At 37.8% G+C, this 24,654-nt stretch overlaps 2 protein-coding genes across 2 annotated transcripts; both read left to right on the top strand.

The window, feature by feature from the left end:
* The first annotated feature begins 4,007 nt into the window (after positions 1–4,007).
* On the top strand, positions 4,008–19,521 carry LOC110066227 (ferric reductase 1-like). The gene is made up of 15 exons (XM_089296049.1): positions 4,008–4,210; positions 5,520–5,579; positions 6,192–6,365; positions 8,478–8,570; positions 11,570–11,628; positions 12,623–12,714; positions 13,678–13,788; positions 14,630–14,745; positions 15,335–15,421; positions 15,943–16,040; positions 16,501–16,559; positions 16,693–16,866; positions 17,165–17,229; positions 18,065–18,178; positions 18,760–19,521. Exons 1-14 carry the CDS (start codon positions 4,193–4,195, stop codon positions 18,155–18,157), a joined length of 1,299 nt encoding a protein of 432 aa, XP_089152175.1. The 5' UTR covers positions 4,008–4,192; the 3' UTR covers positions 18,158–18,178; positions 18,760–19,521.
* Positions 19,522–19,651: 130 nt separating this feature from the next.
* On the top strand, positions 19,652–24,618 carry LOC110066229 (prolactin-releasing peptide receptor-like). Its single transcript, XM_089296079.1, has one exon. It carries the CDS (start codon positions 20,741–20,743, stop codon positions 21,809–21,811), a length of 1,071 nt encoding a protein of 356 aa, XP_089152205.1. The 5' UTR covers positions 19,652–20,740; the 3' UTR covers positions 21,812–24,618.
* Positions 24,619–24,654: the final 36 nt, after the last annotated feature.

Consider the following 24,654-nt stretch of genomic DNA (forward strand, 5'->3'; position numbering starts at 1 on the left):
TCATCGTCGTAGTGCACGACCTTCTCCTTCCCGCAAGGCATTTCTCTGAGCATGGTTGAGAGATAGAGAGCGCTGGCGTCGAAACCGAGAATCTTTTTGCAAAGACGCGGTTCTTCGAACTGATGCGACCTTATCCGTGTCACACTGGCCTCGTGCCGTCTTGTGAAAACCAGGCTCGGTCAGCCAACAACCGCCCCTTTGAGCATTTCGTAAGCCTCTTCGCCAGGGCTGTAAAGGTCTGCGCCGCGCTTGATCGCCCCGTGGAGCAAATAGTGAAAACTGAATCCTGGCATGCCCACCGCGTCTTTCAGAATGTCGATTCCCTTTTCAGTGTAAAAGTTTCTCATCTTTTCGAGCGCCTCGAGGCCGGGCTCCACATCAAGATTGTTGTAATAAAGCAGCCAGTCTTTGAAGGTGCGCATGCCCTTTTCTTTAACCTATTAAATTTTTAACTTTTTAACTTTTTTTACCGTCAGAAGTTGTCCGTCCTTGCTTTATCAAACGTTTTTAAATTCATTTTTGCGGTGAGGCTTGGACTGTGAATCTTCATTGATCCTCCTGACGCAGTGGCATTCTTTGTTGGCTTGAGGCATTTTATAACCGTTTTTATATATATACATATATACATATATACATATATACATATATACATATATACATATATACATATATACATATATACATATATACATATATACATATATACATATATACATATATACATATATACATATATACATATATACATATATACATTTATATAGCGCCATTTTCCACTAATTGTCCATGGCGCTTTACAATACTTTAAAATTAAAATCCTAATTCTTTAAAAACCTAAAATCCTAAATCCTAAAAGTTAAAATCTTAAGAATTAAATACGCTATATAATACAATTAGGCTACAAATAAAAAGTAAAAACTACAAATCAAATGCACGCTTAAAAAGATAAGTCTTAAGATTAGCCTTAAAAACTGCCTCTGATGATGAAAGTCTGATCTGGAGGGGTAGTTTATTCCAGAGCCTTGGTGCCGCCGCGGAAAAAGCCCTGGATTGTATTGATGAATTATTTCGATACTCGACACACGACTGTGTTTGACCTGTTCGACTGTTCTTTATTCGGGTTAATGCATCATCATCTGTGGTCTAAAAGTACATGTTCGGTGAGGCTAGCCAGTTAGATTTGACCTTTCCGCTAGAGTCTGTGCAAGATTCGGTCAAGAAAATGGAGCGAGCGAACTGAGGAGAGACCCATACTAGACGACAAAAGCATCCTGAAGAAATTCCCAAGAGTTGCAAGGTAGGCTTTGTTTCAATTTATATTTCATCAAATTCGTTGGCCAAAACCTAATCAATCAAATGTAGATAACAGATAAGATGATAGAAAATACTTCTGAAGCTGATATTCTCTATCTAAAGCCTGATTGAGCCAAACACTAAAGCCCTCAAAATTTCCAATTTTGCAATTTTTTGCAACTTGCCTCGGATGTCTTCAACACCCAGGGCCAGAATATAATTTTCCCCAATAGATTTTGTGATATTTAGAAACTTCAATATCTATGTAAGCTCTGCTGCTAATTTGGTTTTTTGGGAAAGAGTACTTTCGGAGAAATTACGAATATGGTTGTGCTTGTTTTTCGTGCTTGTCAAAATGAATGACAGGCAACATAGTAGGACGAGCATTGCCTTCTTGATTATAAAACCCAAAATACTTTAACGACGAATTTTATAAACTGGGAGAGTGGGTCTACCATCTGTATGAATTTCATTTGAATTGGTTCACATGCACCCGAGAACCAGACTCGTTTATTTTTACTTACTGAGAGTAAATTTTTTGGTCAAAACATAGACCTCAGGCCGACGTGATCAATTGCGGTTACCATGTCCTTTACAATTGAAAAAGAACAACCTTTTTCTTTCAAATGGCGGTCAAGTGCTGCTTGCATCACTTTTAGGGACCCAGGTTCGTAATCGGTTCCGTCCTGTTTACACACGGAGGCGTAAAACCGCTCGAGTACTTTATCCAACTGCTCAAGAAGAATCATCTCTAGGTTTTTCTCAAGGCTACTTTCGTCACACCACTTCTCAAAAAACCTCACCCAGTTAATTGTACTCTTTCGCGTATTTAAGTTCTCTGCTGCTTCTTTTAATTCCGTATCTTCTTCAACGGTCACCGTCTTAAATCTCGACGCCATCTTGGCACTGGTCGAGATACAAAAGATGTTGCCATGGCAATTTTGTAATTTCACATGTGAAATTATGAATTAACGCTCTAATTTCGCGCCCAAATTAAGGAGTAATTTGTCACCCATGATATTATTTGAATTAAATTCTTAGGGTGTGGTGTTGTGGTAAGATAGCGATGGAGCCGAGTTAAATATATTATCCCAATTTCATACATGTACATACATGTGTAGTAGACGCAAATTTTGTCAGAGAATAGTTAAGTGATAATGATAACGTCAGGATGATGTCGTGCACAATGACCGCGCATGCACGGGAGGAGAGCGGTGGGGGTCTTAAGCCTCCCCACGGTGGGGAATGTATATCTTTAATCTCTAATCTTTAATACAAATTCCAAATTACATCACATTGAACAACTCAATCCAATGAATTTGAGGACAGCTTAAAACAGAATACAAGATTCCTTAATATAAGCCGCCTTAGTGTATCATTGTATGATTGTATACCTAATTATGTTACCCATGTGTTCGTTAACAGAGTTGTGTGAAGCTTCCATTAAAGGAGATCAGTCAACGCATTTTGAGTTATTATGGCCATGTACAAAATTACCTTGAATAAACTGAAGGGAACCTGAAAATGGTAGTTTACTAAGATAGAAAAACACCAAAAAGAATAATAAACCTCATAAAAGCAAGCATGGTTATAATGGAGAAGATTAACACGGATTGCAAACAAAGAACTCGAAAAATTTAGGCTAAACTTTTCAAGATGCATAATCGGGCTTTAAAGGGCGTTGTTTCGTATTTTTCACGTTCCTTTGTCGAATTGCAACGTGGTCTGGTTCAATGTCGTGATTAGTTGTTTCGTGCTCTTCCACGCTACACCCAGTTTGTGTTCCGCACCTCGCAAATTTCAGGACGTCTTTATACTTTCGCATTAAAAATGCATTTCCTACCATTGTAGAGGACTCAGAAAGTCAAAGATTTTCTGGGTATGCCTCCTCACTTAAATGTTGCATTTGCGCAGGCTATGATCTCTGCAATACCGGTGCAGTGCTCTACCAAACTGAGCTATCAAGCTAACCGGGAGCTGGTCACGTTGTGAGTTCGTAATATACCCGTAGATGATGAAGATACTAGTGAATATATGAAATATCATATATTTGAACTGCAGAGAAAGATATGAAGACATGACTGATCATCTACGGGTATATTACGAACTCACAACGTGACCAGCTCGCGGTTTTTTCGTGGCAATTTCCGAAGCAGGCGTACCAATCTCCCATTGTCACGGAAGCAACCTGGCGTTAGCTTGTTCTTATTCCATATTCTACCCTGTGCGGGTGAGGACGGTGAAAAAAAGAGTCTGGCGTGACTCCGGAAGGCAGACTGATGAGTCATGATTCCGACCATTAATTATTCCTATGACGAAAGCATTTCCTGATTGGCGGTTGTATTCTATAGGTTGTACGCACGAATGATTATCTTTTCTTAGTACGCACGCAAAACAGATGATCCATGATGCTGCAAATACATTACCATAGAGGAAATCAAAACAAATCCTTCATCTTTGTGTTCATCAAAATACAGCTTTCACTGAATGCAGCAAAAAAATTTCATTTAGCTTCACAGTTAACTCTGTCGCGTTTTTGTTCAGGCGGATTTAACTCTGATTTTTTTTACCACGAAAAAAATTATCTCCAAGGATATTTTGGGTATAACCTATATAAAAATGAACTGAAACCAAAACGAAGCAAACTAGTTGACCATGACAATGCAATATGATTTTTAAAAGCACTCGTTTGTTTTGCGCTTCCATGGCAATAAGAGATAATTTAAGCGCATACAAAGTATTTGGACGTTCGTATAAATTCACAGTCTTGTAGTCTTCTGATGCCTGATTCGCAAAAGAGGAGACAAGACGACTGATATCGCCACCAGAGACCGAAGTAACTTTAGATCATCTGCTGTGTGAGTGAGCGCTACTCTGAAATAAGCGAATACTTTCGGCAATGTTGAACTTGACAAAGGTAAGCTAAAACACTGACTTTCATCTGACAGTTAAGTTAATTCAGAAGACATCATCATTTAGCGGTTAACTTGCTATAGAATACCCGGTCAGTTCTTCACAGAATGCGCCGTTACATCGAGTAAATACCGTTTCTCTACGTATTGGTTTTGGATGGAATACACCGGGACGTTATTTGACGGTTGACGGTTTCGTGACTACGAAAAAATTTGAATATTGTGGTTAAAAACAAAACAAATACACAGCCTTTAACGATATGGTTGTCAAATTCGACTTGAACGGAATAATAACATAAACCACAGAGGGATTGAACGACTTTATTTTAGTTCTTACTGTCCTCTTTCTTCACTTTCTTTTTAAATTCAGTGTTATATGGCTCCATCGACGATGTTGCTGTTAATAGAAAAAGAATAACCTGTATTCAGTTGTTTGCAGGGAGAGTCAATATATCTTCGAAAGCCATGAATAAATTCATCGCCGGCGTCATTTACATATCATCTGCTCCTTTGAACAGAACGCCAGACCGCTAAGGTGTTTATCTGTGCATGTAAATTTAGGAGCTTGTGGTTACAATTTTATTGACTCAAGAGTGTGAGAATACCGAAGATCATCGACGGTACCCAATCGACGATTTAAACAATGCCTTGGTTCTTCCTACCCGCTGTTTGGTCACTGTTTCCGTTTTGTGGCTGTGCACTTTCAATTTTAAAAAAAGTATTCTAAGTATAAACTTTATAAATGGCTACTGCATTTATATTTCTCCGCAAAATGCTAACACGGACTCTTAGCAATCCCGAATGGATGACATAGAAGCCGGTGGTTTCACAATACCTCTTAAAACAATACTGGCTGATGTTTTACTTTGTTCCATTTTACCTCTTTGCCGTATTTGTCTGTTTGAAGTCCATAAATAGATTTAACAAATAACGGAACTTCAAAACTAAAGCAGTTTCTAAAATATTGAACGCTATCCATTAACACGTTTTCAGGATGCAACACTATTAAATAACCATTGTTTGTTTGGGATTCATGTCTCGATTAATTTAAGAAACTAAGTACTTCAACTTTTCATGCGGAGACAAGATTTTTTATTATTTTGTTTCAATCTTTACAGACAAAGAGTGCATGCATGTCCGGTTTTAATTGTGGCAGAGAAACAAGTTTGAGTCTTACTGATCAGAGAATCAATCAGTGTGCATCTGCATTTTTATTTTAAATTTCTCTATTTGCGGTTTAAAAGCAATCAATTGCCACTCATTTTAATTACGTGCCATTAATGTGTATATTTTTCAATGTTTATTAACCTTCAGCGTATTTTATTGATTGCTGTCTTGCTGATCTTGGTGTCAACAGAGCTGAACTGTCTCACGGTAGGTGTTCAGTTTTTAGATCTCTGGCAGTGTCTAAATTTGTGTCTTAATTTCTGCTGACGAGTTTTGTTGATGCTTTGACTTCTTGTGAGAGGGTTCTTTGTTTGTTTGTTTGTTTGTTTTATTTTTGGCCATTTAAAAATTTATTAACAAAAATCAATATATAAGGCAAGGAAGCTCAGGGAAACCAATAACGCTGATGTAAAAGACTACCTAAAAGATACTTAAGACTTAACAAACAACAAAAATGCTGTCATCAGCGCACAAGATGATCATAATTTACTTTGTTAGAAAACAGTTGATCACTAAGTTTCAGTCGTGATTATCGATCAAAACTGATTTGTTTCCTTGCTGCAATTTAGGAATGTGTTGATACATTTATGGAACATATAACGATGGTTTTATCAGCAATTTTTGATGTAATTATATTATTAACTTTTCGTTTACTATATCAAAAGAAAGCACTAGTGAAATAATTAAATGGTTTTGTTGAAAATAGTAATTAAAAAAGCCGTGAATGTCTCACTTGAATAAATGGAAATTTATAAATAAGAAAACTGCTTTGTTCTCGATGCTTGAACAATATTCCTTGTTTCAAATGCCATTTCTTAGATCACCACAGACGGCTGCGGAATAGAAAAAGGATGCTTTATGTTTCCAACCGACTGCGGCAATAACTGTGATTTCTTGGTGACGTACAGCGCGACAAACTCAAGTGAAGTAGAGTTCGAGTTGAGCGGCAAAGGTGACTGGGTAGCAGTGGGATTTAGCGATGACCAGATTATGGTAATAATTTGGATAACTTTACCCGTAGCTACTATAGTTTATCAGAAAAAAATAGCATCAATCGCCAAGGAGCTTATGATCTCAAATTTAGAAGCACCACTTCCTTATTTTACGGCTGGTAAACTCAGATGATTGTCGTAAGTGTGTTTGAGATATTTATCTTTCGTTTTCATTAAAAACTTGAAAATGACAATTTTGAAAAAGTTCATAAAGGGACACTCCTTGTTAACAACTCACACTAAAGACTGATCAAAAGTGATCTCTTCTAGTCAGAAGCTTCGTTATTGATCGGCACATAACATTTTTAAATGTGATTAACACGTCTCTTTTCAATTGCAACGTTTTCTGTTGATTGGAGCTTCATTTATCGCAGAGTCGGGGTTAAAACTAAGACTATGAAGCTCTGTTTTTGGAGTTTCCACACCCGGAGTGACGATCAGATGTAAGTCGTTCTGATACCTTTTCCGTTGTTGAAGTTTCACTGATTACGTGTCCTTTTGCGACTCTAATAATCGTCGATTCATTTCTAGTTTTAACCGTAAGTGATGTATAAGTGACTCAGCCCGTCCTTCAATAAACTTCGTTGACTCCTGCTGACTGATGATCACCGATGTGTACTCCATTTTATTGACCTGGCGAACTCCGGTGTATAACACTTCGTGTCTGTCACATCGGGAACGCTTTATTAGGCTAATGCGGGGAGTCTTTTCAAGTGTTAATCCTTTTTTTAATGATATTTCTCCACACGAGCCTCCATTGCAAGCTAGTTCCAGTCCAATACCGGGAACACGAATATGGTCTATTATGAGGATTCCTTCTATCCTCTACTTAATCTCTTACTTCTCTTGACGTAAATATATGGCGCTGATTTCGAAACTAGGGAGACGGCCTGGATCAGATCGACTATGATGGGGAAAGACCGCCTATCAAACGATGCAAACGTTGTAGTTTTAAAGGGGCGTGTTTATTACGTTCCTGTACTCGTTCTTGTTTTATTTTTGCGCTTTATGGATATATTTACAACATATTTAACAATTATTCACCGAAGTGGAGGTAAATATCTATGACTTTCACCGACACTGAGGTGAATAATTGTTTTAGTATATACCACACAAGCTGAATAATTAGCGGACCAAAACGTTATTTTATGTGTGACAAGCGGTCGGAAATTTTAAAATCTCTCGCGCCGGCTGCTCGGAGGTGAATAGAACTTGCTAATCACCTCCGAGTTAACCAATCAGAGCGCGCAAAAAGCACTATTCACTTGTGTGGTGTATACTAATTAACAAATGGTAAACGCCATAGCGTGCACTATTGAGTTATGGATGCACGCGGGAGGTTGCTAAGCACGAAAGAAGCGTAAGAGTCGCACGAGGCGATAGCCGAGTGCGACTCTAGCTTCTTAAGTGCTTAGCAAACCTCCCAAGTGCATCCATAACTCAATAGTGCACGCTATGGCGTTTACTATTTGTTTTATAACATAACATTGAGACACTGCAACAACAGAAGTCCTTTTATTGAGCTACATCACAGAAAAATGTTCGTGTAGTCTTACATGACAAGAGGAAACAAGCGCGCGAAAATTCATTCATGACAACCGACTGCACACCAGTAACTCGATAAAGTTTCATCTTCAGACAACTGTGAAGACAGTTTCGCATTTCTGGCAGAAGGACGTCGGCCATTACTTTGGAAACAATGTCTGTCAAAAGATTTGCTTTGTAAACATTAGCACACACGTCAGCAGCGTACACCCATGAGCAAATCGCTTTGCTTTAGTTATGTTATAACAATGTATATTAGGCAAGGAAACCCAGGGAAGCCAATAAGGCTTATGTAAAGGACTAACTGTACTGCCTGGATACTGAATTAAAGTGCCACTTTCGCATTAAAGAGCTATTCCAAAATTGTATCTAAAAAGGTTTATTCTGAGGACTCTAGCATACATGTTCAGGGAATATTAAGTTAATTGCTATTTGCATTGTATCTTGTAACATTTAGCAGGAAATATGCTGTTTTTATCAAAAGAATTCCCCTAACAAATAAGTTTTGAAGTTTGCAATCGTCATAAAAGCATTTTGATATGTGATATAGCATTCTTTCAATTCACAGCCCGATACAGACATCCTTATGTGCGTCAGCAAGGCAGATCTGAGTGGTCATTATTATGCCTCAGGGAGGTCTACGCCCGTTAGGACCACTCCGGTAAGTACTGACTTTCTCTTTTATTATTACAACAACTTTTGTCGTTAATTTGATGAGGAACGTCTACTCTCAGTCGGTTTCATATGGTTTAGTAAATTAACTCTTTCTTTTCTATTGCCGACGAGACAGGCGAGCGAAAACGCGAGCCTGTCGAGGCGGCAGGATATAGAGCCGTGCGTAGTTTGATGGCTATGCAGAAAAAATCTCAGATCTACAGCTCGATTTTCATGTAATCCGGTTCAGTTATATTTTTTTGGCCATAGTAGGATGTAGCCGGATGTTGTCGATATATCGCACGAACCAATGAGAACATTATTTTTCTTTGTGGCGTTACAAGGCTTCGATATTTGTTCAGCTCTCCTGCATGCGGAACCTCGCTGGGCAATTATTTTGCCTACCATTCTGCTTTTCGAGGCGTATACGTGTTGGATTTGCTGTGATTGAATCGTATAATTGTTAAAGCTGAACAAGACCCGAGTTGTTTTCTGGAAAGAATTCGAGTGTTGTTTATTTGATTCAGAGTAACGCTCAGGATTTGTTCGCCATCCGTTCGACGAATTATTTCGGTAAGTAGTTTGTCTGATATTCTGCTTTTCGCTGTGGCCCCGGCGCTGTGGCTACATGTCCGGCAGCCGGACCGGTTTTTTTTTAAAAAAGTAAAACAACGTTAAAAGAGCTTTATGACAGGCGACCCCAAGAGGAATCGAACCCTGGTCACCGGCATGGCAAGCGATACCTATTACCACTGCGCCACGGCAACCGGCCGGCAGCCTTCCGAATTCGGACACTGAAAATCTGCCCAGCTGCCGGACATAGAGACACAGCGTCTGTTTTTTGAAGGTAAATGTAAAAAAAGTTAGTAAAGGATCAATGGGGTGCATGTAAATTCGATTTAACGCGTTTCCACAGAGACAAAAGTGTTGAACAGAGAACGGTGTAAGACAAGCTTGCATGTAATATGACGAGGATTATCAATGTTGTTTGTTTAATTTGAACGTGTTTTTAAAGGATTATTTGCAATCAATTCGGTGATTCGCGGTAAGTTTTTAAGTGATTAATGGTATACTTTTTTATGTTTGGTTTGAAGTTTCTTTTAATTTCAAGAACCTTGCTCAGAGGTCGTCAGAAGTGAACTCGTTGATTCGATTTAAACTCTGTCAACACGTTGATTGAAATTAACTCTCAAAGAGCGCTTTCGCTCGAATAAACACCTGAATGAGGTTTTCCAATCATGCGATTCAGTCGCAATAAGTCCAAGTTACATTCACCTTCAAAATGCAGAATGCCCGACAAACTACTTACCGAAATAATTCGTCGAACGGATGGCGAACAAATCCTGAGCGTTACCCTGAACCAAATAAACAACACTCGAATTCATTCCAGAAAAGAACTCGGGTCTTGTTCAGCTTTAACAGTTGTATTGTACGATTCAATCACAACAAATTCAAGATGTATACGCCTCAAAAAGCAGAATGGTAGGCAAATTACTTAAGTACTTACCAAAATAATCGCCCAACGAGGGAAAAGAAATTGATTTTAACACCTGTTATACTGGAAGTGTAACAAGTATGATTTTTAAAAATACAAAAAAATTAAGTGTTCAGCGTTTTGTTCACTCACTGAGTTGAAAAATAAACAATGTTGTGTTCAATTACAGCAATAATAATACACATGAAAAAATTACTCGATTCTGATTGGCTAAGAGCAGTGCAGTTCAAGTGTAACACCAGTGCAAAAAGTGTAACACCAGTGCAAATTACACATCGAAATTCTGGATTATGATTGACCGAAAGAAAATAGGAACTTTTCTAAGAAAATGATATGGCTTAAAATGATGACGAAAATTTTGTGCTGAAACTTTGAAAAAAGTTTTCTCAAATGAGAAAAAATGGCTTCAAGAAAGATCTTCCGGAACTTCCTCCGCGCGAATTTTTTCATGTTTATATTATTAATAAGTAATCATACGGTTTTTCTCGTTCAATTTGGAGTTAATTTGCACTTGTGAGTTTTTCAAAAGGCTGAAATTACACTCGCCGAAGCGGTTCGTGCAATTTCAGCTTTTTGAAAAACTCACTCGTGCAAATTAATTCCAAATTGAACTCGAAACCGTATGATTACCTATGCTAATTTGAAACATTAACTAAAAGGAATTGATTTTAACACCTGTTATACTAGAAGTATCCCAAATAAATATTACAAAATTCAATCGACTCTTGTTTCCTAACTCAATTCAGTCGTTGGCACTTACCGATAGGTACAACTAGTAAGAATATGTTCTATAGGAATATCGAGGCTGAAATTTGCGGAATTTTAAGAATATTTTAAGAATGAACCCGAGGCTGAGATTTTGAAAAGAATATACTTTTGTGCTGAAAATTTGCAAATGCAATACAATTATATGATTTTAACTAAACGGTATAAAATTCTTCCTTTTTCAAAACAGCAAAACTAGGCAATAAACAACAAAAACAGCATCAGCCGTATGTTTGAAGTTAATGTCATTTCTACAAGAAGTTATATGCGTCTGATATCATGCCTGCAGTGTGGCTTTTTAATTACTTTAACACCATTCAGACACCAATTACATTCGGAAACAGAAATGTTATACACTCGGGTCTTGTTCAGCTTTAACAGTTGTATTGTACGATTCAATCACAACAAATTCAAGATGTATACGCCTCAAAAAGAACATTTTCAGCCTAAAATCGGCAGAAAAATAAGACTATTCAGCCTCGGCCGGAAAACCAATATTCTTATAAAAAGGTTCTGCCAACAGATTGTTTTATGTCTAGGCGCGCGCCAGAGCTTGCAAAGCACGATGTAGAAGCAAAACTCATCTTATTGAGAATTGGTTTGACATCGATAAGCTTTATTAACCAAAAAATTGAAAGGGCCCTGACATCTTATTCTTATTCTGCACTAATTATTTGTCTGACAGTTGTTGGTGTTGTGCAATGACAGTAGCGTAATTTTTTGTTTTTGGATTTTTTCTACTTCAGACACCAGCGGCAGTGACAGTTATTGAGGAAGGAAAAGATGGTGAAATGATGAAGTGCAGGTAGTTCTTATTATCTATGACCTACGCACTTTTAGGTTGGTTTGCTGTTGCGGCATGATTTCACGCTCATGTTTTCCTTCCAATCACATCAGGAGCCCACAACAAGCAAATTTGAGTTCGGAAACAAACCTTTCAAATGCAAAACAATCTTATTTTTTCCCTCTAGATTGGGAATAGACTGAAAGGGGTCTATAAGTATGTTTTGTAGCATTTGTAGCTTTCTAAAGAAATAAAGCATCATGACACGCACATTCAACTTAAGCCACCGCCATGTTGGATTTGCCCGGAGGATCAGTGCATTTCTACAGTAAACAATGGAAGGCCAGATAATTGGCTATTCGCCTAAGCATTCTAATCAAGTTTTAGAATTAAAGGGTTTACTTAATTCTATTTGAGCATTTGTACGTGGCTTAAAACAAAATTCAAGGAAATAGAGTTCGAGGTAAATGACTTAAATGAAAACCAACCTCTTGACGTTCAAAACGCGAGTAGAAAACTTAAAACGTAAAGTCTGGGAAACTTGGATCCTTAAGTCTCTGATATGTCGTTGGACCATCGTGACAGGTCCTCTATGAGAGGCAGATTGCCACCTTACTCCTGTTGTCACCTGTTTCACCAATGATTTGCTCTATCAAGGGTCTGTCAGATCGCTGTTCCCAACGATGTCTTAGTATATCATTTGCGATTGTTACTTTGAGAACTTCCTTGATAAACAATTCGCGATGTGAAGTGAATTTCCCTATTCCCACTTTATAGATAATCCGCCAAAAAAGAAGAGATTTCTGCTCAGGGTCTTGCGGAAACCTTATTCAAGCAAAAAAGGAGGGTTCCTCACCATAATATAAGGCACGATTTACATATTTAATCAGTAGCCGTGAAAAGGAGAGAAGCTTTGGATGTAATATGCGCCAAAGTAACAAGTAAGAGGTTACGAAATGTACAACAACGGAATTAACCGTCATTAAAAACCTAATCTACCTCTTGAAATGTTTAGAATTTTGAGGGACATCAACCCAGGGATATCTAACTTCAGAAACCTGAGTCAACCTTGGTTTCTTTTGGGAGCGATTGGAGACTTAAGTAACGGTGAGTTTTTATTTTGGTTAACGTATTTTTTCTTTTCACAAAAATACAAAGAAATTCATTTTTGAAGTTTTTAAAACCTTGGACATTACTTAATACTTTAATTTCAATTAAAATGATTCAGAGCGTACGAATGTCAAGATAAGTACCTTTGCTCTATCGTCTCTGCTCGTACAAGAGAAAGGGCAATCTCGTATTGTTTAAAAATTGGACTACGAGCCCGAGTTTTCTATCAGCGAATAGTCAACGACGTGATCTTACTTGCTTCGAATGATCATTATTTTTGTAATGAAAAAATAAAATGATCTGTCCATCTATGTCATGTGCATTGTGAATATTACCAGGCATGCTTTCGAGAAAACCCTGTAAAGACCAATTTCTATAACAAATTATGGCCTTAAGTTTTAACGTAATAGTTTGATAAATTTGCGAAATAATCCCAATTGAGACTTAACACATACTTTTTAACCAATTCAAAAATGGGTTATTAACTTTTTCTCCTTGGCAGCCAGAAATAAACACTTTAAATACTCAGATTCACCACTTCATTTAAAATTGTTGTTATTTTCCTATTGTTGGTTATCCATTATTGGGTATAACATCTTGGTGTACATTTTATTGTCATCTTCACATCATTTTATTGTCATATTAACTATTTTACTACCCTTCTATTAACTATTTTTAGAACTATTTTGTCGTAGTATATATACAGATTTTCTCTTAATAATATATTATTATTTATCTATTTATTATTTATTTATTAGTTAGATAATTATTTTAGAGTTCCCAATTAGTTCTAAAAGCTAAAAAATTTTGAGACACTCAAATAAAGGTGATGTATGTTGCATGTATGTCAGTTTAATAATTTCACTTCAAGAGAGCTTCTGCTCCTTTGGCCACTACAGACTTCCTTTTTGTTAAATGTAATTTCACGTTTACTTTGTTTACGTTTTCTACTTTTTTAAGGTGCAATTCAAATACATAGTCGCCGCCAATCTACAGCCTCTAGAATAAATGTCACGGAGGCTGTCTCTGCATCTTCAGAGGATGGAATAAATACAAACATTATCGTCCACGGTAAAAACGATAACGCTGATGATGACGTACTTTAACTAATCAGAGTAGCTGTGTAATGAAGAGTCGCTCATTACCATCAGCATTACCACAGACAACCTGAATGATTTAATCTGGTGGCCCAGGAGTTGATCAACTAATAATAATTCTGCAGCTACGCTTAGCGAAAATTGTTCTTAAACATGGCTAGTCGCAATTCTGCTGAAAGACACGCTAAATGGCAGGAGGTTATAAGAAACAATGTTCTGACTTATGAAGTGGTACCGCTTCCTTTGTTTGTTTTCTTAGGTGAAGTAAACTGTTCGACATTTATAATTTCTTGTTATATCGAACAGATGACAAAGGAAGGAAGGACAAATAAAACACGAGGGAGCTTCAACGGGCGACAGAAAGGTCGAGACACTTCGCTGTAAAATTCGATTTTTGAGGGTCTTAGAATAATTTTCCCCTCTTCCCTGAATCAATCAATCAATCAATCAATCAATCAGTCAGTCAGTCAGTCAGTCAGTCAATCAATCCAATTAATGAATATCAAAACGTGGGATTATCTCAAACTATGCTGCTTCTTTTCATCTGCAAGACTGCGCAGACAACAGCTCAGGGGTGTTAGATAATCATCATCGTGAGATGTATTTGAAAGAGAATAAGGCATTAAACAAAGCGTCATTTCTAAAAGTGTCTCAACTACTTTGCCACCCATTGTTGCTTATAGTTATCGTAATAGGATCTGTCCTCTAACCTCAGTGGATAAATTTGATAGTTCCCGTATTTGGAACAAAGAGAGCTAAGAGAGTTATCCTGTGGGCATCATGCTAACTTCTTGATTTTATATCATCTGACACAGGAACTCTGATGACACTTGCTTGGATTTTATTTGCATTTGTGGGTTTGTTCACGGCACGATACATGCGCGAAGTCTGGGAACCCAAACAATTATTGGGGACGAAAGCTTGGTTCGCGGTTGGTATCAATTCTAAAACAAAAGTAGAATAAAAGTGGCTCACGCTATACTGTCTCACAAAACGTTCTATAGTCTGATGCTTTTTCAAGCAACGAATTTAAGACCCTACTTTTAAGTTCTTTCTTTCAACCACGCCTGTCTGAATTGATGAAGTGTTTAGTATCTGGTGATATTACTTTGGCAATTACTCATGATTTGACGATTTTGTGAATCGTTTTGATTTTCAGCTCATTTTTGACTGGACTATGTCTCTCAAAAAGTTTCTTCCCAAGTTTCGCTTCCTAATTTGATGCCGTGGGCCTGCGAACTTGGCCAGTTCTCTGTATATCAGTCAACAAAGTCATACTTAAAGTGTCAAATTTGGTGATGCTTAAATTCTGTTCAAATACTCAAGCACGTTATTAACAAGTTCAGTGGAGGGTATAATAGTTTTGATTTCTTCAAATGCTACTTCACAGCCTGATCATTTTAGACAGCTCTGTCAGACTCGATGCAGGAATAAAAAGTTCTAGCTCCTACTTTGAGTTTTTTCATAAATCCATTGCAGTTTTTGCGTTCACCGTAGCTGTTCTATCTTACGATTAACAGGTTCATCGGACACTGATGACAATAACAGTACTGTTGACAGTAGCAGGGATAGTTGTGATCTTTGTTCACGTGAAAGGCTGGTCATCGGTAAGTCATAAAATTAAGTCAAAATCTCTGCAAATCAGGAAACGTTTTGGTGGAAACATTGCTTTCCAAAATTGTGTGCAAACGACGAAAAACATATGATAATTTCAGTAACAAATTTTGCTTCTCATAAGCAAATTTTTCTTCTTCATGAAATGTTTATGTGCGCACCAATTGCAACGGAAAACATGTAGGGAAACAACTTTTCCGCAACAATGATTCTTTTTCGATCTGGGCGGAGGCTTTTGGGTATAGCTAGAGGGACGGAATGGATACAGTTTATGACTGCTTGATTATTGATTCAGTCTGGCAAAGACTTGACTAAAATTCTCCGTCGAAACTGTTCTGAAGCGAATCATTTTATATCACAAAGCGACTACGGTTTGCAAGAAAACCTGATTTTCGTATTGCTGAGACGCGGAAAGGCTCAACTTTTCGAGTCTGACATGGTAGTATACGGCTCACACCGTTCACGTTTAAGTTAGTAATTAACTATCCATATGCATTTAACATTGTTTTATTAGGGGGCTGGAGTGCACCCTTATTTTGGTATCGTCGTTCTCGCCCTTGCACTTGCTCAGCCAATCATGGCGGCATTCAGACCACATCCGGGTGAACCGAGGTAGGGTGGCGAATTCATTTTACCAATTCTTATGTAGTGAAAACGATTCGAACCTAGCTGCACACGGGCTGGATTCGGACGCCGGGGAGTCTATATCTCAAGAGAATGTTGTTGTTTACCGCTTTACTAAGAGACTAAAGTTTTTGTTTCGGATGTTTTCCCTCCATTCTACCAGACAATTAATTTATGAGCTCGAGATTTCTATCGCGCAGCCCGTGTCAACTATCACGCATAGAGGTCGAGAGCGAATAACTTAATTGTTTTAGTATAAATCTTCCGATCGACTGGTAAATTATCTAAATCCTTTTCACAGACACTTCGGAAACAGAAAGAACTGAGCGGCCGCCTTTTGTTAAGAAATAGTTTGCAAGATATAGAAAATTTCTAGTTCTAGTAGCTGTGGAATTTGATAGTAACTTCAATTTTTGTTGTTGTTGTTTTGTTTTCCGTTGTGTTGTAGGCGCAGCATTTTTAACTGGGTTCATAGGTGTGTCGGTACCTTAGCGCTGATTCTTGGAGGTAGGTTTCTGGGTAACGGATGAAAACATTCTGTGAGTTTGAAAACAAAACAGTTACATGTGTAACAGAAGATGAAATTTGTTTGTTTTATCATTTGTCTGTAATGCCCTGTAATTGTTTTTCTCTTTCGCAGTTGTTTCAATCTACTTTGGATTAAATACAAATCAAGTCGGCTTAGGAGACAAGGGACTTTGGCCAGTGATCACCTTCTACATTGCAGAATTTCTTGTTTTCTTATTTGAGGTGTATCTGATCATATCCAAACGAAATCGCGAGAAGAGGTCTGTTCCAATGGGTACTGCAAGAGGTAAGAAAATGCTCCTTTTCGGCCTCCTCCTCAATAGGGTGTAAGTAAGGAGAAAAGTAAAACTCCTGAGGTAACTGATATTGTTCGTGATAACTTTGAGATGACATCTGCTATTTTAGACCAGTTAGTGGCTTGCATGCATGACCACTGTGCTGTAGATGTGGGCAGCTCTTCTTCCAAGTTGTGAATTTTACCAACTGTCTATGATCAGTTTCTGTAAGTATCGAGTTGAAAAAGCGGAGTTTTCTCCAAATGGTGAAATTTTCATGTGGGTGCCTTATTTCAATTTTTGTGATAGGTATTCCCATGGAGCAACCTGGACATCAGACCGGAGCTTCGCCAGAGACTGAAATGCCAGTAAAGGTAACTTATAATACTGTCCCTTACGAATCAGTTATACATCCATGAACCACTTATCATGGAGCTGCTACACATTCCCCCTTTTTTATACGGAAAACGGATGAAGATTTTGGCAACTAATAAATGTGAGCTGAACACCTATACACAACAATTCAGGATAAACGACGACGCAACGATTACAAGAATGACTTTCAACAAAGGTTTCTTATTTTGTCGTACTTCTCGAAACTCCGCCTTAGCAACTTTAAATAGCAGACTCTGTCCATGATGACATCTTATAATCATAAGCTGTGCAAGGTCGAACATCAACCACATTATTTTAATCACCATTCATACGAGTTATTTAACATGGAACTGCGCTCTGACTGAGATAAAACACAACTAACACAACTAAGTTTTACCACTTACCACGAAGTGATCAAGCCCATAATTGGAGCGATTACAATGCATTGAACCAAAAATTCCGGAACTTCGAAAAGGGACAAACAGTATGAAAGTGTTCTTTCAAAAATCCGAAAATTGTTGAATTTCGGAAATATAAACCATTCAACCGAAAATTTCGAGAGAAAACATCCAATGGAACGGAATTTCCTGGAAAGAAATTGTCAAAAATTTGGATATACCTCGCGAGGTCGCCCTCTTTTCGCGAAATTTCGGAAAATGCTGTTTCATTCACTGCTGGAAATTTCTGGAAATTCAAACCGGAATTTTTAGTAGAATGGAAAGCGCCCTGAGTCACCCCTAACACTGAATTTCTGAGGGTTAATGCCTTTCTCATCTTGGATTCCATTTGATAATTACTATTTTCCTCTAAAATAGATTTATTTTATCCATCTAGGAAGCAATGATTCGTACTTTTATGTTTGTTTTCGTCGTACTCGTTGGAGCCAGCGTGTCGCTTACCATAATCTTACTCATGGTGCTTAAATAGACTCAGGATAGTAATCGAAAGGTGAGTAAAATGTCTTATCATTTTATCACATCCCTAAATAATGTGCAGTACGTGCGCCAATCTTTAAATTAACAAAATTTGTTAGCGAATGCCCCTCGTATATTGCTTTTATAAAGCTCAGTGTAAAAAGGGGTTATCTGGAAGTGTGTCCAAGAAAATGAAATAAGATTTTATACAACTATATTAACAATACTGTAAAATATGTGTAATGAAGAATAACGAAAAGAGATAGAGGAATATGGTTCTTGGCTCGATTGTTTGACGATGTGCAGAGGATTACTAGCGTAGAGCCAGTTTAGTATTATTAAATCTCGTATTTTGTATCGAAGTAGATCAGTCCTAGTCAATGTGTCAAAAGCAGTGTGGCGGGAATGTCTTGTTCGTTCCATATGTATAAACATCAACAAAATGTTTGTATGTGGGTGACAACGATGTCAGGATCAACGTAGATATGGTCAAAACTTCACTTTGCTCAGATAGACAAATTTTGACATGTGATGTTTAAACAGGCGATACCGCCGCCACAGCGTTATTTTATTCAACATTACATTAACTCATTTTGTTTTCATTTCTTCCAACAGGCTCAACTTCGTTTAAAACTTCAGCCTCGAAGGAGTCCGGTATTAGTGCTTTGTTTCTGGTGCTCAGTTTATCAACCAAATGTGTAACAAAACAATTGCTTTTCGCCAGCCCCACCGTGATACAAAAAAAGAACGATAAACAATGACTTAGCAATTTCCGAGTTAAACAGCTTTTTTTTTTACGATCGAACCTAACGGCAAAAAGTAAATATAATTTCAAACACTTGTATTCATATTTTAAACACTCCTTTTCCCGTGTTTTAAAGTAAATGCGCTTAGATTTTTAAGGGTTTAATCTTAAGGAACACTGAAACTTGATTGGCTGTTCTTGACGCCACGGCATAAGAACGCTGTATGTCAATTCAATTATTTTATTACCAAGCTGAAGACTGCAAAAAGACAGGCCAATTATGAATAATCTCGCACGGCAATCACGCATGATTTTCTTCATAATGGAAAAATTATCTGTGGATTTCAGTTAGTTCAAACACTTGTTTGTGGGCCGTAAAGAAATAAGACTCTGCGTCAACTTAGGAGTCAAAAGCGCGCGTCGGCCTCACTTGTGAAAGGCAGGTGTGTGTGCCTTATATTTTTTCACATCTTTGAGATTAAAGCTTTCCACGGCGAACAAAAGGATTCATTATATCGGAAATATCTCTTTCTATGACGTAAATCAAAGATTCTTAAAGGATTTAACGCATTTCATAATACCCGACGATGTTGGACATTTTGTTGAAGCTTCAATAAACAATGTACCAAACCGTTCTTGTTAACAACTTATCTATAACTTAGATTATCCGCAGTAGAGCATAAAAACACTCTCTTACACTTCCAAGCACCCCAACCACCAATCAAGTCTTCCCAGCGTACTAAAATACAATTAACTGATACTAAAAAAAAAAATTGACGCTGCTTCTTTTGGTTCAGAACTTTGTGGCTAGATATCTTCATAATCTGGCTCACTGTATCAGTTGATATTCGCGAACAAAACGAAAATCAGTGAATGATGATCTGTAGCACCTTGGTAATCACATTGGGTTTATTAGCATCAATTGTGGCTGTTTACGTATGCAAACGAAGGAGCACGTCGGTATAATTTATTGATGAAAGCTTTTAATAAATGACAAGTACTTAGCAACTAGGTTTGTTTCGTAAGATATGCTTTGCTTTTCGTGAAACTGTATCCGAATGGATTTTCATTTAAATGGACAAAAAAATTTGCATGATCAGTTTAACGGATGACAGGTTTTCAAGCAAGTTGGGTCATTAAGAGAACGTTGCCCATGGTCACCTGAACCCTTCTCGTTTTACAAGGAAAACATGCAAAATATCACTATCAGGAATGGTAAGTGTGCCTTCAAACAAGAAATTATGTTCCAAAGGAAACGTCATCTTCCACGACCGATATAATTGTTTCAAAATGAACATTCTGAGACGCGAAGCTGTGTATATCCGAGATGTGTTTTTGCTTACGAATCGGCTTAAGCCCTAAATCTATTTCAATTGCACTAGAAACTGAGCGAATGATAACAAAAAAAAAAAACCGTGTTATATTGTTAGACTATGTGGATACTTGAGTAAAAAAGGTCGCGAACGTCAACATAACAGCAGAAATTTAACGCGAAATTCGCCCTGAAATTATGAGAAATTACTGAAAAATATCCTGTGGTTTTCCATTTTTCTGGTTTCTATCAGATTAGACCAATGTGTGAGAGATTTCTCTCAGATATTGGCCTTTTCAACAACAAAAAATAGCTCTTCAAAGTGAGAGCAAATGTTACGATGTTTTGAAATTCAAATCCTTTTCATTGAAAAGTTAATGATTTGCACAAAGTAATAAAGATTGGTATAAGAGGGGTTTATTATTGTTAATCTTTTTTGATCTGGTACGTATTTTACAGGGAGTCAAAATTCTTCCCTCGGTTCTCTCGGCTGGTACGGTTTTGATGTCGACAGCGAACTTCGAGTTAGCCTCACCGCCATGTACTCTGTCACGTTTATAACGGCTTTGCTTGGAAACATTCTGCTTATACACATAATCAGGCTCCATCGCCCTTTTAATTCTGTGTCTATTCTCATAGCCAACATGGCGGCTTCAGATCTTCTCACCGCACTCTTCGCGATGCCGTACTCCGCAGCGTACTTATACGTACAGCACGGCTGGTTTGGAGGTATCATGGGCAGCATAAGTTGCAAACTGGTCAACTTTGTTATCGGTACAACAATTGCGGTATCCATATTCGCATTATTGACAATTTCTGTCGAGAGGTACATTGCCGTTGTGAAACCCCTGTCGTATCCAACATTTATCAAAAGGCCAATTTTGTTATCCACGGCCATGTGGTTTTCAGCTGTCATATTTATGAGCGTTTTTCTTTACGTTCATGAGGTGGAGATGGGATCAGATGGAGTCACTCAATGCTCTATGAACTGGGAACCATTATTTAGCAACAAAGTGAGCCCGAAAGTCTTCTACGCTACAATAGCTATTGTTCTTTATGTTTTACCTCTGTTCTCCATTGCTGTCTTGTCGGCGCTCATCATACGGAAACTTAACAAGACAACAGCATCTCTAGATGGCAATCATCTCGCAGAACACGTAACCGTTACGGCCAGGAAAAGAAACCATCACGTTATGCGGATGTTATTGGCTGTCATAACGCTGTTTGCTGTGTGTTGGCTTCCAGTTCACGTTTTACATATCCTGATATATTTCTTTGGAGGTATATACATTTCGTTACCTCCGTCTGTTGCATTGCTTTTGTACTGGGTCTCACACGCCAACAGCGCACTAAATCCATGCGTAATTATCCTATTAAATGATTCGTTTCGAAAGTCGCTCATGACTATACTCCAAAGCTTTAGCCCAAAGAACCACCGAGTGAACAACATGAATCATCGCTCGCCTTTCTTCGTAGGTAGAACTCATGGATGCCTTCCCCGCAAAGCAACAAAGAAGTACTCGGTGCGGCGGAACAAACGCGAGCCCATTCCGCCAGTCACAATTCTTGATATCAAGCTCGAAGGGAGTATTACAAACTGGGACCTTTAATCTCGTAAACTCTCGAACAAATGTTCTAAAACGGTCATTTTCGTCAGTTGCATAACGACGCAGCATCTACTGTAGCTATTTCTGCGTACATGCAACTGGGGAATGCGTTAAGGTTACCGTATACCTTCGGGTGGGCAATTTTCTTCAAATTTGGATTTTTGGGTCAAAGTAGTGGTCGAAGAATAATCTCTAATTTCTCAAGACAAATTTTGAAAAAGGCTAAATATTGGCGGAGAAATGGCGGTTTTACGTTTTTGCCGGAAGTAAATTTTACCTCTTGATTGACAGCCCTATGGTGCGTATGCAATCAACCGAGACGATTTTCGCGGGAATTACCTGTACGGATGTCACGAATTGACAACTCATTTAATCAGCATTGCTGTTGTGACTACCAAGCATTTTTGGTATCAGGTGTAATTCTATTAAGTTATAAGTAAACACAGACCACGTTAAAAACATGGACCAGTTCGAAAAAGCGAAAACAGCGAAGAACGAATGAAATACATCAATGAGTGAAGAAGCGAAAGTTCGCCACGTGGATGAACCTATAGCTATCGTATAAGGCGGGCAAAAAATTCGTGGTAAGAGAAAAGAAAGATTCTGTAAAAATTTTGGAACTTGACAGCAATAACAGGGATGTTGACAGAGATTCTTCTGATGAGTCCGATATCGACAAATCGTCGGACTCATCGAGACAATTTGAAATACGTTGACCACACACAGTTGCTCCACCGCGCTTTCTTTTGTTTGTTTTCTTCGCCCAGCCACTCTAGCGTTCGTATCCTTTTTAGTCTTCCCCATTTTGCCAGACCAGCTTCAAGAAAAACCGAGCTACATAAAAATTGTCTCCGCCTTCGGCCCCTTGAGCGCATTGCGAAACACGAGGGTTTTTTTGGAGATACGCGCGTAAATTTTACCAGGAGGTTAACGGTAGTAAACTTTCCCTGCACTGATTGGCTTAGTTATCTGAGAACCCAGTTGAAGGTGTTTATGGGCGGAGTTTTTTTTCTAAGATTTTTCTTAGCGCTGTTTTTTCGAATAAATTTTCTCGCTTGAAGCAGACACTTTAAAGATTTATAAGTCAAAGGGAATTTGTTCAATTGCCCTCAAATTTGGACAGTAGCTAGTTTAACATATAAACTACAAAAGAGTGTCTGCGAATTGTTAATTTCGAAGTACTTTTTCTTCGAGAGCGATTTTTGTACGATCACTCCACATTTTTTAAATCCTATTTCGAAAATGTTCTGTAACTTTTTACTGCAATTGAATATGGCAAAACGCAGACACATATTTTAAGCGCTTTGGGCCTTGAAACCGAGGAAAAAATTAAATTGGCGAAAAACAAAATTCGTCTTGACTTGTAGCTTTCGAAAGGTGATTCGGGCCCTCGCATTTAGTGGCCGTGAAAAATTCGACAATTCATTTCAAAATTCTTGGTGCAGTTTGATAGCCAGCTCTATAAGCTTTAATTTGATATGGGGGTTTAGGTATCTACCGCTTAAACCGGACGCGTTATATCGCTTGCACGCATTGTTGCATTGTTGCATTGTTGCATTGTTTACTATTTGCAAAGTACTACCTATACTACCAGAAAATGTACTATAAAGCTTGCAATATTACTGAATTTGTGTTAAAATTGGAACAAAAACTACTTATTGAGAGTCGTAGTAAAAGAAAACTTCTTATGTGAAAAAGCTTCTGCCCTTTAACACGTCTTGTAAGTAACTTCGTTTCTTGTAATAACGTACTATATTTTATATTTTAGGGTTTTGTGTTCGACTGCACTATTTTTTGTATTACCTTAGTTTTACCTTTACTCAATTCTTTACTTAATCCTTTGTAAGTAGTCTTTCTTTCTTTTTATCCGTTCTGTGTAGAAAATGTAGTATTGGGTTGTAAGTAGTGTAAGTAGTGTATTGTATTGTATTTTTTTTTTTTTGTAAGTAGCGTAATTGTTAATAAACGGCAAGTTTATAAATAATAATAATAATAATAATAATAATAATAATAATAATAAAAAACAATATCGCTTGCACGCGAGACACCCCTGAAGGTATACGGTAATCTTAATTCGGTAGAACTTTCGAGGGTGGAATCGTGATGGTATTCAAGCTGCAACTTTCAGCTTTCAAGTTTAGTTTACGTTGCTTAGAACAAAAGGTTACTTCAATTGCATTTAAGGTTAGCTTAATTTTTAAGTTGTTCTGCTACCTCGTAAATTGAAAATTCGGCTTACTTAGGTCGTTATTTTGGGGTGATCTGTAATTTTTCAAGGTCAACGCTTACACACCAACTAGTTCCACCAGTTCAAGGCTAGTCTCCTTCGAGCTTTTGCGTTAACCTGGAGTAATCATGTATGGACACCGTCCTTCAAATTGGTGGCTTTGTTAATTTCGTGATTCAAAATTTAAGGCAACTATACTTTTCCTCTTCACAAAAGAGCAGACGTTAAACAAGATGACACTTTCAAAGTCAAAATTCGTTCACCTTTAACAAAGTGAAGTAAAAATCAAGCATTAAAATGCCTTGAGTAGAAATTAAACTAAAAAAGCCCTGGGTTTTTGAATCACACTTGAAGGTGATTTGTAAGTGTAAGTTTTATAAGGGAGAGGTAAAAGAAGAACAACAAGAAGCAAAGATCAGAAAACAAAAAGACATAGGTGCGAGGTGATATCAGACGTTTAAGATACTTAGAGTGAAAGCCCAGGCGTGCGCGGGATACGCGCCAATAGTGTTATGTGGATCATTAATCTTGAAGTGACCATCATTCTATTTCTCCTAACCATTTTAATAAACTGACTTCATTAGTCGGAGTGTACTTTATGTACAAGTTGTTTTCGGGC

Source organism: Orbicella faveolata, unplaced genomic scaffold, assembly GCF_042242905.1.
Source record: "Orbicella faveolata isolate gen_17 unplaced genomic scaffold, um_ofav_v1 contig_1, whole genome shotgun sequence".
NCBI classification, from domain to species: Eukaryota; Metazoa; Cnidaria; class Anthozoa; order Scleractinia; family Merulinidae; genus Orbicella; species Orbicella faveolata.